This window comes from Stegodyphus dumicola, chromosome 10 (genome assembly GCF_044657685.1).
Source record: "Stegodyphus dumicola isolate Sdum_Otavi_A_Nest chromosome 10, ASM4465768v1".
Taxonomy (NCBI): domain Eukaryota; kingdom Metazoa; phylum Arthropoda; class Arachnida; order Araneae; family Eresidae; genus Stegodyphus; species Stegodyphus dumicola.
In genome coordinates this window covers 158,891,883-158,908,557 of record NC_140777.1, presented here as the reverse complement: position 1 = coordinate 158,908,557, position 16,675 = coordinate 158,891,883, and the positions used below count along the sequence as shown (strand labels likewise).

General features: G+C 36.7%; 1 protein-coding gene across 3 annotated transcripts in view; it reads right to left on the bottom strand.

Annotated features, from left to right (window-relative positions):
* LOC118201930 (uncharacterized) overlaps positions 1–16,675 on the bottom strand; it is a 155,857-nt gene that overhangs the window by 91,292 nt on the left and 47,890 nt on the right. For all 3 annotated transcript variants that reach the window (XM_085825751.1, XM_085825750.1, XM_085825753.1), the window contains exon 2: positions 2,417–2,594. In XM_085825751.1, coding sequence (XP_085681877.1) covers positions 2,417–2,584 — 168 coding nt within the window. In that variant the 5' untranslated portion in view covers positions 2,585–2,594. The remainder of the gene's footprint in view (positions 1–2,416; positions 2,595–16,675) is intronic.

Here is a 16,675-nt window from a genome sequence, read left to right as displayed (position 1 = left end):
AAGTCTCTTGATCTATTGGGACTAAATCTAGTCTCTTTATTATGTCTTTCCGTAAATAGAATCTTTGTGACCCACTGTCAAAAGGCGTTCTCACAAGTTCTGCTCTTCCATTATGGACAATCTTCACCATAATAGTTTGGAGAAGAGTTGTTTGCAGTTTTAGACAATAAAGTCTCACTCGTTTCATTAGCTACTTTAGGTGCTTCCTTTTTTGAAATTATAGAACCTTTTAGTTCTCTGCACATCACCGTTACATGACGTGTGTTGCAAAATAGGCATTTCACAGAACTTTTACACTTTTCGGCAACATGTCCAATTTTTAGGCAGTTAAAGCAAGCTTTTTTCTTTCTTAGTAAATTTTTCTTATCTTACAATGAAAGGCTGCACAGCTTAAAACACTCATAAGAATTATGTGTTTCCTTGTCACACCAAACACAAAAGTTAAGCTGCTTCTTCTTCGAATCTCCTGCATAAATACAAGCTGCTGTGGCTGGAACCGAGTCAAATTTATCTAGAGCAGAAAAACTTGTACGCGCCAACTGAAGATGCTCTTCACTTTCAACTTCAATTCGGAAAAAATGTAATAAATTTTCCAATTTTTCAGTGTGTGCAACACTTTTCCTACGCTGGTGAGATTGCTCCCATGCCCTCAGAATTTCTTCAGGTAGTGAAGACTCTACCAGGGTATACAGCATAGTTGCATAAATCTCACTTTTTACCCCCAACGTCTCCAAAGCTCTGAGTTGCGTCTCTATAAGTTTGGGTAAAGTTATATTTCCTTTTTTGCTAGCTTGAGCCAAAATCACCTTTAATAATTCGTTCGGAAATTTTTGATTGAACTTCATCTAACCTGTTGAATTTTCCTTCCAACTGTGAGCTCAATACTTGGAGTTGATTAACCTCCACGTCAGGCTTTAGAATTTCAGCATTTAAAGCATTGGCAGTAATCGTAAACAATTGCCTTAGAGGATTACGCTTTCGTAATAAAATTTTTATGATTTTAAATTCAATATGTCCAATATAATCAAATAAATCATAAACTTACTTGATAAATTCCAATACGAAATTGATGTTTCGTTTTCTTCAAATAGCCATTCCGTCCTGTCACCGGACGCCAGTTGTTTGAAATTAATCAATTTGTTGACTTAATTAATAACTTCTGACGAATGGTAATATATTTCGCAGAGAAAACCTTTTTAATTAACAACGGACTATTTTATTTAGCATTCTAAATATAACAAAAAGTAACATTCCATGCGTTATCACGCTCAAAGCAATATATTAAAAAACATCACTGTTGTCACAAAAAAACTACATTATAATGAACATATTGAGTTCGTGCACCTTCCTTAACATTGTCTTCTTAATTGTGCATGTACGGAAGATTCTTGGAATAGAGCAATTTTTGCTGCCCGGGCCCGAGATGAATTCCTACGTAGACATGTTAGATTTATGTTTGCGAGGCATTTCGGGGTGGGGGGAGAGACTGTAAAAACGGAAATAAAGAAATAAACAAAGATATCTTACCTCTAAAATTAAAACAGATGTTGGTTAAGAGCGTAGTAAAAAAGTACTTAAAAATATACAACTTGTACAAAAAATTGCCTTACAAACGAAAAATAGTTATTTGAAAAATAAAAACAGTAACAATATTTCACAGAAAAAAATGCGATTTCAAATAATCATAACCGTTCTTTCTTCACTTTAACACTATAAGCGTTTCTCTGTGGGAAGACCTACTCTATAACATCAGTGCACTCTTAACATGTGACAGGCGTAATGCTAAGTATAGTATGACATTCGTAGTTTCCTAAACAATTAACAGATCTTGCTGTAAAAACTGTAGTATTTCATGTTAAACGATGTAAAAAGTATAGCAAAATTAAAATGTAAGTAATTTGTTAAATTTAAACTATGGTCATAAGTGCGTGGTACACACTATGCTCATCTTTTATAGCTTAAAGTGATTAAACATTAAATGTTGAAAGTTTCATAACGATAAGTTAAACGATGTAAACGTTTGTCTGCGCGCGCAGGTGCGTGGCTGAAACCACACAAACATTTTAACCGTTTCTAATATATCAAATTTATTTCTAATATATCTAATTTTAAATATAATCTAAATTTATTTCTAATATATCTATCTAGCCTATAACCTTTTCAAAATCTTTCTTGAAAATTTCATGATGATCGGTTAAGTAATTAAGGCGTGAAAGCGTAACAAACAAACCAACTCACATTTGCATTTATAATATTAGTTAGGATATGCCATTTTAGAAGCCTTAAACTGATGATCTAATATCCGGAAAAATTCCAAATCCGGAATCGCCGAAGTCCCGACGAGTCCGGATCTCAGACTTTGTACTGTATTCATAAATGAAAAATAAAATAAACAGAATACTTATCAGAGACTTACAATAAAAACTTCAACATCATATTCAGACCAATATGATGCATTTTTATGATTCCATTTCAATTGAAATTCAGCTTTTTCTCTATTCACCCACTGAAGACGGCAGCCAAATTTTTTTTCATCCAAACTAGGAATCAAAAAATCTGTGATGAACTTCGGGCCTTTCTTCATTTTAAGACACCTGAAAATGATGCATGTATTTAATACAATTTAAATACACCTTGGTACACACATATTTGTCAACAGTTTAATATTCCCACAGTATCAAAATTTAATAATTTAACCATAATGAGACAGGACTTTCAAATGCGGAATAAATTTATTTTATTTTACTATGCCAGCATAAAGCTTGTTTTTTTACTTAATATGTGGTGATGGCGATAAGGAGCGCGCCTTGCGCCCTCCGATAAGTGTGGCAACCCTAGAGGAGAAGTTTCTTACGAGTAGCGAGCAGAGCGAAACAGGCAGGCTGTAGGGCAGTGTGCGCGAAGTTCCTAAATAAAGCTTAATTTTTATTGTGCACTATGTCTTGTTAATATTATATTAATGCAGTAAGAACATAATCTGTGATATGGAATTTGAGGATTGGTGGTAAAAACATAACAGGAAATTACCATAATGGTAACCCGGACTGTGTTAAATCGTATGAACAGTTCTCAAGCACTTTCGGTTTTGACTACAAGCCATCACTCAAGATCTCCAAACCAGAAGTAATGGATTACATCGATTTTCATCCTCCGGATCACAGATGAGTAGTAATTATAGATCATTTTATAATTCTGTTTTCTACTTATCATTTAATTTCATTTTCTTTAGTTAAATTTTTGCTTTTATTTTGGCTTAAAAACCTTGCACAATGTCTGATGTTCATGCCGTCCAAATTCCGGTTTATAACCGATCAGACCCATCTTTATGGTTTATTATGTGTGAAAGTACTTTTGCTCTTGCCACCCCCAAACCTATCACAGAATCCATTACTAAATATAATTATGTAGTTTCTCATCTTCCTCCAGATATCGCATCACTAGTACGGGATTTACTTATGAAACCAGACCCTATTGATCCATATGCAAAGCTTAAAACTGAGTTAATAAATCGTTCAGGAGAATCTTCTCAGCAAGAAATTCGCCAATTATTATCTGGAGAAGAATTAGGTTCTCGAAAACCTTCCGATTTGCTTAGAAATATGAAACGTCGAGCAGAATCTTTAAATGTTCCTGATAACTTAATGTTAGAATTATTCCTTCAACGTTTGCCTTCGACTGTTCAGTCTATTTTGGCAGCGGTTTCCAATTTAACTGTAGATAAAGCTGCAGAAATTGCCGACAGAATTTTAGAAGTAAATCCAACCCCAGGGACTTGTGCCGTTTCTCGCACAGTCGATCCAGTCTCTTGAGGATAAATTATTTAAACAAATAGAAAAATTAAACAAACGTATTGATCGCATTTCTCTTTCTCGTGGTCGTTCGCCAAATCGCGGAGATCGCAATAAGGAAAGAAGCAATTCCAAAAGGAGAGATTATTCTGTTTGCTGGTATCATAGACGTTTTGGGAAAAAGTGTAGAGATGACAAATGTACAAAACCTTGTTCATGGCAGGGAAACGAAACCAGCAAAGAATAGAGGCGACTTATTCTTTGCCTCAAGTTTCACGTCGCCTGTTCGTTCGTGACCGTAGAACAAACCTTTCATTCTTGGTCGATACCGGCTCTGACGTGTCCTTACTTCCAGCAAATAATTCTCAAAAACGGAATTCGTCCCAACAAACACTTTTCGCTGCTAATTCTTCTACTATTCATGTTTATGGTCAAAAAACACTTTCTTTGGATTTCAAATTAAGACGACAGTTTACATGGACTTTTCTTATAGCAAATGTTAGTACACCCATTCTTGGAGCAGATTTTCTCCATTTCTTTGAATTGGTGCCTGATCTCAGAAACAAATGTCTCAAAGATTTAAAAACGCATTTTAAAACCGTCGGTTGCGTGAAAAATGCAAGCATTTATTCAGTAAAAACTGTATTTTGTGATACACCATATCACAAAATTTTAAAAGAATTTCCTTCAGTTACTAGATTACCAGATCCTAACCAACCTGTTAAACATAACACCGTTCATTATATCATAACTAAAGGTCCACCTGTGGTTGCAAAACCTCGTCGGTTAGCTCCAGATCGCTTAAAAATAGCAAAACAAGAATTTCAAACTATGATGCAATTGGGGCATTTGAGACCTTCGAGCAGCAATTATGCATCCCCACTTCACATGGTTCCAAAAAAGGGAAGTCTGGAATGGAGACCTGTAGGAGATTATCGAGCATTGAACGCTCAAACAATAAAAGACAAATACCCTATTCCATGCTTAGCCGATTTTACTGCTGCATTGCACGGTACTAAAATTTTTAGTCATGTCGACCTGATTAAGGCATACCATCAAATACCAATTAACCCAGCCGACATCCACAAAACCGCCATATGCACACCATTCGGTTTATTCGAAAGTACCCGTATGCAATTCGGCTTATGCAATGCATCCGCGACTTTTCAACGTTTTATAGATGAAGTCACGCGGGATTTAGAAGGTGTTTACGCTTTCGTCGATGACTTGCTCATAGCCTCTAAAGATTCTGAGGAACATTGCAGGCATTTGAAAGCTTTATTTTCCAAACTTCAGGAATATGGACTTTGCATTAATGTTTCAAAATGCACCTTTGGTCAAACATCTATTGATTTCTTAGGTTTTCACCTTAGTGAAAACGGAATTGAACCTCTTCCTGACAAAGTCAAATGTATTTTAGATTTTCCTCAACCTACCACTCTCACTCAGCTTCGCCGATTTTTAGGCATGTTTAACTTTTATAGATGTTTCATACCTAAAGCAGCACATATTCTTTCTCCTTTAATAAAATTGTTAGAAGGCTATATTAATAAAAAGAAATCTGGTTCTCGTGTTCAGGATTCATCCCCACAATTAAATTGGAACGAGAATGCTGAACAAGCCTTTATTGCTGCCAAAAATGCCATTGCTCAGGCTACCCTTTTGAGACACCCTATTCCCGGAGCCCAGCTAAGCATCTGGGTAGATGCCTCAGACGTCGCAATCGGCGGCACACTTATGCAGTTGTCTCAACAAACATGGGAACCTATAGCATTTTTCTCTATGAAACTCAGTAAAAGTCAACAGAAATGGTCCGCGTACGATAGGGAATTATTTTCTATTTATTCTGCAATTAAGAAATTCCGACACATGTTAGAGGGCAGAAATTTTATAATTTATACGGATCAAAAACCGTTAATATACGCTTTTAAACAGAACCCTCATAAATGTTCACCTCGACAATTGCGCCATTTAGATTTTATTTCTCAGTACTCTACTGATATTAGGCATGTGCAAGGTTCAAAAAACGTCGTTGCTGACGCTCTTTCAAGAATCGAAATTGATTCCATAACAAAATCTCCATTTTTGGATTTTAAAAAATTTTCGGAAGCTCAACGGCATGATCCGGAGGTACAAGACCTTCTCAAAAACAACACATCATCTTTGAAACTGGAATTTAAACCGTGCCAATATTCTGATGGTAATATTCTTTGTGACATATCAACAGACATTCCTCGTCCATTTGTTCCGAATTCCTTTCGCAGACTCATCTTTAATCATCTGCATAATCTGTCACATCCAGGAATTGCAGCTACTACGAAGCTTATTTGTTCTCGTTATGTATGGCCCGATATGAAATGCCATATCAAAAATTGGGTGAAATCCTGTGAATCTTGCCAAAAATCGAAAATTACTAGGCATACTAAAGCACCACTGGGCACATTCTCTCTTCCTGATGCACGTTTTTCAGAAATCCATATGGATATCGTCGGACCGTTACCTCCATCAGAAGGCAACGTGTACCTTTTGACTCTAATAGATAGATTCTCCAGATGGCCTGAAGCCATTCCCATCCCGGATATGAAAACGGAAACCATTTGCAGAGCCATCTTCAACTGTTGGATATCTCGTTTTGGCTGCCCATCGATCATAACAACAGACCAAGGTTCTCAAATGAGATCCGCACTTTTTGCAGAATTCACGCGCATTTTGGGTACGAACAGAATCACAACAACAGCCTATCATCCAATGTCAAACGGCATTGTTGAACGATTTCATCGACATTTAAAATCTTCTCTCAAGGCTCACGAGACCAATAACTGGACTGAAACACTACCAGTTGTTATGCTTGGTATTCGGACAGCCGTAAAGGAAGATCTACAGTCATCTTGTGCTGAACTGGTGTACGGCACAACTCTCAAGCTGCCTAGTGATATGATAACGTCATCTAAGATATCTCCGTATGACACACAATTTATCACGAATCTTAGGCATAGAATGCAACAATTGAATCCAATAGCAACATCTGCACATTGCCAAGAAAAATGTTACGTAAGTGCTACCTTAAAGTCGTGTACGCATGTATACTTACGTGTCGATCGAGTAAAGCCACCTCTGTGCCAACCATATACAGGTCCGCATAAAGTTCTTTCTAGAACGGACAAAACTTTCACAATTGATATTAACGGTCTGAAATCTACTGTGTCTATAGACCGTGTGAAACCAGCCTATTTGCTTTCGTACTCTAATTTGCCTGAACTGAAAACAAATAAAGACTTAAAGACAGTTCAGCAGAATAAATCTGCAAACGAACTCTCTAAGACACAAACTGTCACCAGATCGGGAAGACATGTTCACTTCCCTAAGAAACTTGCTTCTTACATAACAATTTAAAACATTTTTTTTAAATTCATATCTTAACATATTTCTTGTTATTTCATGTTTATTATATGTGTCAATACCTTTTTATATATTGAATTTCATTTTGATCTATTCTAATTTTGTAATCATGTAAAAATACCCGACAGCACGGATACTCTGAGATAATTTCATAACCTATGTCGTTCCTTTGAATAGCCATTAAAGGAACTGGGGGGAAACTCTGTGGTGATGGCGATAAGGAGCGCGCCTTGCGCCCTCCGATAAGTGTGGCAACCCTAGAGAAGTTTCTTACGAGTAGCGAGCAGAGCGAAACAGGCAGGCTGTCGGGCAGTGTGCGCGAAGTTCCTAAATAAAGCTTAATTTTTATTGTGCACTATGTCTTGTTAATATTATATTAATGCAGTAAGAACATAATCTGTGATATGGAATTTGAGGATTGGTGGTAAAAACATAACAGGAAATTTCCATAAATAAAAGACTTCCTCACAAATTTGAAATCCTTTATAATGCTGTACATAGTGGACTGGTATCAATGAAATGTCTATCAAAGCTTACGAAAATTAAAATACCAATACAAATTGAACAAAGTAGTCACTGCCTGCAACAGATGCTTTTGCCATCGCTCAATAATAAGTGAGATTTAACGGTAAAATAAATCAATAATCTGCAATATGAAAGTCTTAAGTTGCATGTTGACCACATGAGTGGCACAGTGGCAAGCCGTGAATGGACTAGACAGACTAGGCTAGTTCCCTAACATTTTATGCATTAACACTAATATTTTTACCTACCATTCAAAAGCATTAAAAGGAACACTATTTTACCCCTTATGGGAGTAGTTTTGGTTTCGCTGTTTCTATTGCATGGCAGGACTAACTAGCTCTCACCTATCCACTTAACTGCCTTAGACATGTTATTAACTACTGGCAATAAAGTTGTGAAAAAAAATTTCGAATTTTCTCATGATTTTTAAAAAGGAAAGTGCCTTCAACTTTTAATGCTATATTTTATTAGTCTTCATGAAAACGCTCTTATAGTATGTAAAATAATATGAAGTAAAACAGGTTGATGCAATAATTTTAAGTTTAAACTATGGGGAGGAAAGTTGTATAAAAAGCTGGTCATAACACAACAGATCATTATAAAGCATGCAATCTCTGTCGTTATTTATGATAAACGTGCTCATCAGCTGTCATATTCACAATGCTATGGTCTCAATCTATTGCCCATTATGGCTTTTTGGGATATTTACAAAAGACAAATAAGAACAAAAGATAGATTTAATCCCCATTTGCACAAGCATGAAACATCACAGCTGTTATTCTAATATGGAATAGCGTAGTCGGGTTTTCCAGTTTAAGCTTTGCTGGCTCCAGGTGGGAAAGAACTTGCCGGCTCTCACTTGTTGCCTTAACAGCCTTAGATATGCTATTAACTACTGGCAGTAAGTTGTTAGAAATTTTAATTATTCTCATAAGGGAAAATAACTTTTAGTGCTATATTTTAATTCGTCTTCATAAAATCTTTCTTATGGTATGCAAAATAATGCAATATTGATGCAATAACCCCAAGTTAAAGGAGAGGAGGTGATACGAAAAGCTACTCCTCATACAAGAGATCATCATGGAGCTTGCGCAAGCAATCTCTGATGTCATTTTATGACGATGTGCTTACCAACTGTCAGAATCACAAACCTATGGTCTCAATCACTTGCCTATTATGCTTCTTGGGATAACATATTTTGAAAAGATTCTCATAAGGGAAAATAACTTTTAGTGCTATATTTTAATTCGTCTTCATAAAAGCTTTCTTATGGTATGCAAAATAATGCAATATTGATGCAATAACTCCAAGTTAAAACAAAGGAGAGGAGGTGATACGAAAAGCTACTCCTCATACAAGAGATCATCATGGAGCTTGCGCAAGCAATCTCTGATGTCATTTTATGACGATGTGCTTATCAACTGTCAGAATCACAAACCTATGGTCTCAATCACTTGCCTATTATGCTTTTTGGGATAACATATTTTCAAAAGACTCGAAAATAATAAATGGTAGTCTACTCCATACATTCATATTTTCACAAACATTCATATTTTCACAAGTATGAAACTTTACAGTACTGTTCTGATATCAGGACTAGATTCAGCAATGTATGCATATGTGTTCCTGTATGCATGTATTAGCATCAATGTATGTGTGTGTATACACATATATGCACATACATACCTGTACGTTCCGTTGTTTAAATATAGTGGACTGTAAATTGACTTGATATTACTTCAGTATAGAACCCAAAAAACCTCAGACTCATAACGTTGACCGAAACTTCTTTATTGACTTTCAAAGAGTAAGTTAGTTGAGGAACGGCGAAGACCACACAAACTCCGACTTCAGTGGCGGCTTACCAACACAAACTCAGAAGAACCTCTGCCTAGTTGAAACTCCAGTAATTCACAGCAACCTCAAAGCTCTAAACGCGAGCTTTAAAAACCTAACAAATTTGCGTCTGCGCCGCTCCTCGGTACAAAGAAAGAAAAACAATTTGCATAACATCGAACATACCCCCAGCCTTGAAGTCCCAAGGGGGTTCAAACAATAAATTTAAACTGTTGAACTGCATAAACCTGAAAAATAAAAATTAAAGTCTCTAAATCAGGAATTAAATGGCAAAGCGCATAGCTTTGCTATAGGTCGTTTTATTTCACCATTAGACGTGCGTAAATTCACCACTCGAACTTTCTCATCCAGACCGGGATACATTTTAATAATTCTACCTAATTTCCAACGTAGCGGAGGTAGATTTTCGTTCTTAATAAGAACCATATCACCAATCTTCAGGTCTTGTTGTACCTTGCACCACTTGGGTCTCTGCTGCAATCTAGATAAATACTCACTGCTCCAACGATTCCAGAAATGTTGAAATAACCTTTGCACGTTCCTCCAACGGTCACTGCAGCTCATGGTTTCTTGAATTTGGTTAGATTCTGGAATAGCGCTTAAAGCCGCTCCGGTTAAAAAGTGTCCTGGTGTTATCGCCTCCAAGTCGCTACAATCACTTGAAGCTGGTACTAAAGGCCTTTAAGACAGGATTCAATTTGGGTTATTAATGTCAAAAATTCCTCGTATGTTAAAATAAGTGTTCCTAAACATCTTTTTAAGTGATGTTTCATAGACTTGATACTCGCTTCCCAAAGCCCTCCAAAATGAGGGGCAGAGGGAGGATTAAATAACCATTTAATATTTTCTGAAGAAATATAACCCTGTAGCTGTTCATCACGTTGAACAATAGAAAAGGCTTTCCTTAATTCTTTATTAGCTCCTATAAAATTCGTTGCACAATCACTGTGAATTTCACACGGTTTGCCTCTACGAGCTATAAACCGCTTAAGTGTCGCGAGGAATGATTTTGTTGAAAGATCTCTAACTAATTCTAAGTGTATTGCTCTTGTAGTAAAACAAATAAATAGACATACGTAACACTTAAAGATTTTGACTTCTCTACCAGGACGATATTTAACGTTAAATGGTCCTGCTAAATCAATCCCTACACGAGAAAAAGCTCTACTTTGAGTAACTCTTGAAGCGGGTAAATCTGCCATTAGCTGAGTTGCAGTTTGCGCTCTAACTCTACGGCAGATAACACATTGGTTTATACGCTTTCTTATAATATCTCTAGCATTCACAATCCAAAATCTATGTCGTATGACAGAAGTGAGTAGCTGCGTACCTGCGTGAAGATACGTGTCATGATAATGCTTAATAATTAAACGCGTAATATTGTGATTCTTAGGTAAAATCATAGGATGTTTCTCATTATTTGAAACTGTAGAGTTTCTGAGCCTCCCGCCTACACGCATTACTCCCGCGGAATCCAAGAAAGGACTTAAAGACAGTAATTTACTTGATGTCTTCAAGGGTTTACCAGATTCTAAACAGAATAATTCTTCTGGAAATTCGGCTCTTTGCACAATCCTAACAATCATAGAAAAACTTCACAGAATTCTTCAGTAGATAAATAACCCTTTATACGCTCTGTAACTTACTACAATTATTTCTAAATCTTAAACACCACGATAACACTCGACATAACTTTAACCATGACGAAAATCTTGAAAACACACTAGGCTCTTCAAATTTGGAAATATTTGAACTGAAACTCTTTTTCAATTCCTTCAACATAACCTCACCCTCTAATTCTACACTTGAATTTTGCTGTACATGAATTACGGATTCGTTTAGCCACTGCGGTCCCTTCATCCATAACTCACATTGTAGGAATTCTGATGGAATAAAACCTCTGGTCCCACAGTCTGCAGGATTTTCTTTCCCAGCAACATAATTCCATTGAATACCTGGAACAGCTTCCTGGATTTTTGCAACTCGATTTGCCACAAAAGGTAGCCAACGGCGAGGTTCGGACGAAACCCATGCCAATGTAACCCGCGAGTCGGTCCATGCGTAAATATTGTTAATAGGCAGTTCTATGCATGATAATACTGCATGTAAGAGGTTGGTTAAAAGTAACGCAGCACACAACTCTAGTCTCGGAAGAGACTGGGTTTTTAAGGGCGCTACTCTGGTTTTCGATGTCAGAAGGCTGACTTTGACTGACGAATCAAGGTCTATTGTACGGAGATAGATGACTGCACAATAGGCCTTTTCTGAAGCGTCGCAGAAAGCATGGATATCTATCACTACTGCCTTCGGACTCAAGACATACCTCGGAAATTGTAAGCTTGAAAGCAAGGGCAATTCTAGATAGAAACGCTTCCATTTCCAACTTATTCTCTTATCAACGAGTTCATCCCAACCCAGCTGTAAGTTCCATAACTCTTGTAATAATATTTTCGCGTATATTATTGTTGGCGCTAACCATCCCATTGGATCAAAAATTTTGGCTACTTCTGATAAAATAGTCCTCTTAGTAAACTCTTTATCACTTATGCATACCGAAAAATGAAACGTATCCCTAGAGTTGTTCCAATTAATTCCCAATACTTTTACTTTCTTGTCACTGTTTATTTCAAGAGAAATACTGGATTCTCGTAAGCACTCGGGAATATTCTCTAAAATAGCTGAATTGTTTGAAATCCACTTCCTTAAGCGAAATCCACCCCTTTTCATCATTTCATTCAACTGCTGAACTAGAACATTCATCTAATGCAAGTTGTTTCATTACTCTAGTAGACAAATATGGCGCACAGGCAGTCCCATATGTAACTGTCACTAATCTAAATGTACTCAAGGGCTCACTAGGACTATCCCTCCAAAGCATTCGTTGCCAATTTGTATCTTCTGGGTGGACACGAATTTGTCTGAACATCTTCTCTACATCGGCACATACTGCAATTTTGTGAGTTCTAAACCGTAGAAGAATTGGAAACAGCTCTTGCTGAACTCTTGGCCCAACCATCAAAATATCATTCAATGAAAGACCCGATGTCGTTTTAGCTGAAGCATCAAAAACAACTATCAGTTTAGTCGTAGTACTTGATTCCTTTAATACGGCATGATGAGGCATGTAATACGTAGAGTCAATAAGAATCTCTCCCTCAGGCACTCCCTCCATATGTCTCAGCTCAAGGTATTCCCTCATGAAATCCTTATACTGTTCATATATCTGAGGCCTTTTTAGAAATGAATTTTCTAAAGATTGGAATCTACGCATAGCTAATTGTCTGGAATCTCCAAGCTGAGAAGGCGGAGAGTGAAATGGTAATTTCACAGTATATACCCCACTTTCCTCTCTCGTATATGTAGATTTGAAATAATCTTCACATGCTCTCTCCGATTTAGTAAGCATGTCAAACGTAGGTACAGCATCCAATTTCCAAAAGTCAGACAGCATCTGATCAGTTTCCACTTGTATATTATTAACATAGATAGTAGGATTAATTTCTGTTGAATTATTCACACTACCTGAAATAATCCATCCTAGTTCAGAACGAGAAGCTACCGGTTTACCTGCTTCGCATTTAATTATTTCTCCCTTTAAAAGAGGTAAGGCAATATCTACGCCTAAAAGTATATCAACAGGCCCACTTTTGTAAAACGTTGGATCTGCTAACATTAAATCATTATATTCCTCAACGTACTTCTTATCCAATGTAAAATGCGGCAAAGTTCCAATAATTCTATTGATGATAAATACCGGTGTTTTAAATGACACTTTCGCCGGAAAATGCGGAACGAAGTTTATTTCCGTAATTCCATTAGTTTTCGTATCCAAAGACCCTAAACATGAAATAAAAACTTTGGCATTTCTTCTTGCTAACCCTAGCCTTTGTACACAATCTTCTGAAATCAGGCTTGCTTGACTGCCAGGGTCTAGGAGGGCTCTACACAATTGGTATTCACCCGATGAATCTAACACTTTAATAACAGCCGTACATAATAAAACTTCACTCTGAAAATTAAAGTCTGAAACACAAGATTTAATTACTGGACTAGAACTTGCGATATTCTCCCCTGACCCAGCCGGTTGAGCGCGAGGTTCTGGCCCAGGGAAAAATGGCTTAGCCGTCACTGATAATTCATTCGAACTGTTCGTAACTCCTTTACGTGCCTTTGGCTCATTTTGAACTCTTTCGAAATGCAGTAGTGTGTGATGATTTTTAAAGCACTTTTTACATTTATGTGTACTTCTACACTCGAAAGCTTTATGGTTTGAAACCAAACAATTAAAACAAACATTATTTCTCTTGACAAAATTAACGCGTTCCTGAACATTCAGATTTAAAAACTTATTACATTTAAAAACTGAATGACCGGCTTTACAATACGTACACTGCACGCGAATCTCTGAAGCCAATGAAGTCAATTTGTCTTTTGTAACTTGTTTTTTTAAACCTTGCGTTTTACCTGCAAGATTCTGGCATGAGATTTCAAGAACTCTAGCAGATTATTAAGTGTTGGTATTTCCTCACTATTTAATGTTTTTTCCCCACCATCCTCTCGTCGAAGAATCCAATTTAAACTGTACTATTAACATTAAAATAGTATCCGCGAATTGCTCCACTTTGAATCCTAGATTTTCAAACGAACATACACACTCTCTTACAGTGTCTACTAACGCTAATATCTGACTAGGAATTTCAGATTGTAAATTTGATAAATACAAGATTTTCTTTAATAACGATGAAAGTAATTCTCTCTTATGTGAAAATCTTTGACACAATAAATGCCACGCTATTTCGAAATTCCTGTCACAAATAGTTAAAGCTTGAACAATCCGCAAAGCATCTCCTTTTAAAGAACCCTTTAAATATTGTAGCTTTTGTGCACCTGATAAACGGTCATTATCCACTATCGCCGTTTTAAATAAATCAAAAAATGATAACCATTCTTCAGTACTGCCACTAAATACAGGAAGAGTTAGCTTAGGTAAGCGTATACTCGCTATTTCAAAAGATTTAGTTTCCACACTAATGTCTTTAACATTCTTAACTCTGGTTAGCATTAAAATTAACTCATCAACAGTATCTTGTATGACCTGTTGTTCTTCTATAAATACATCAATATCTTTTTCTTCACACACTACAAATATGTTACTAAAAATATCCGAAAGTTCGATCATTAAATCATCTAATCTAGATTTAAAAAGTTCCAACTGATCAACATCAGCAGAATCGTAAGTCACTGCAATTTTCTCTTTCAGTTTACTTAACTTAGCTTTAGCTACACGCTTTTTAGTCTTAAGCGTTGTAAATTCCATTATCTAATAAGAATATAAAATATAAAAAATATAAAAAAAACACTGACTCACCAAATTTACTGCGACTCCGTAGCCGACGGACCATAAAACATGTACGTTCCGTTGTTTAAATATAGTGGACTGTAAATTGACTTGATATTACTTCAGTATAGAACCCAAAAAACCTTAGACTCATAACGTTGACCGAAACTTCTTTATTGACTTTCAAAGAGTAAGTTAGTTGAGAAACGGCGAAGACCACACAAACTCCGACTTCAGTGGCGGCTTACCAACACAAACTCAGAAGAACCTCCGCCTAGTTGAAACTCCAGTAATTCACAGCAACCTCAAAGCTCTAAACGCGAGCTTTAAAAACCTAACAAATTTGCGTCTGCGCCGCTCCTCGGTATAAAGAAAGAAATACAATTTGCATAACATCGAACAATACCATACATTTCTGACACCGGCCTGATAACATTACATCTGCCATTCCATAGAGGAATTCTATGTAATTTCAGTGATTAAGTGATCGGCAAAATAAAAAATAAATCTGTTTTACTATCATTGTGCACTTTTTGAGACACTTTTTAATTAATTATTTACTTTTTATGACATCCATCAGATTAAAAAAAAATATTCGTTTATTACTGTACGGTCATTTTGACTTCTTCTCTTTATACAAGTTTTATTAATTCATCACAGCATTTTAACCATTATTTGTACTACATTGTCTTCATACTGCAATAAACCCTGCTATAACAACCATATCTTTACGATGAACATTTCTGAAAGTGACAGTATTTCTGTGAACGTAAATAAACTCTAGTTCTGAATTTCACCTCTCTAATATGACTTCTACTGCTCTAGGTGGTCGTCGTCACAGAGGATAATAATTTTTCTTCATGCCCAGTCCTTTTCGGTAAAAAGTATGGCAAACTCCCTGCAGCATCAGATAACTTTTCTCTGCAAAAAAGCGATTGAGATGCCAGAAAAAGTGACAGTCATTGGGTGAGAAACTGAGGAAATGCAGCGATTGAGAAAGGTTCTTATTAAGAGTCTGAACGGTTCTTTGCAGGACATGTGGCCTAGCATTCTTATACAACATCGGGACACCACGTCTGTTGACCAATGCTGAATGTTTACAGACAGGTTTGCAGTGCATTTTATGAGGTTAGCATTGCAATTATTTGCACTGATGGTTTCACCTTGTCTGAGAAAGGCATAACCATATGAGAGGCAAAACCTTTCGTGTGTGCAGAAATGGTTTAAGACATTGTCCTAGACTTTGATCACAACCCATCCCACTGTGCTGAACATTTATGATTGTAACAGCAAATCCATTTTTCATCTGAACTAACAATACGATGCAGGAATTTTCCCTGTTATCACTTAAACTCACAGAAGTGCATATCTCCAGACAATAATGTTCGCCTACGTCAACTCACACCTTACTGATTGCACATGGCTGTTCAAAGACCGATAATGTCTATGTCTAATTCGTCTGCTATAGCATGAATAGTTGATATTTATGAGAAGCTCTACAAACACTCGTTCGAACAAGATACTGGTCAATGTCCATGGCAATCATTCTGCCTGTGCCACTGTAATGCCCATAGCCCCAGGAGAAGGAAAAGCCTGGCCGGAAAAAATAATTAGTCCGACGGGACGATCACTAGCGAGTGCCGGGTGGTTTGTTGGACGGAAATAATAAATAAAAAAAAAAGTAGAGATACAGAACGGAAAGGCTAGTGAGGGGGCAAAGAGAACTTTTGACCCTGGAGGTCAGACGGGTCGGTCTCTCTTTTTTTTT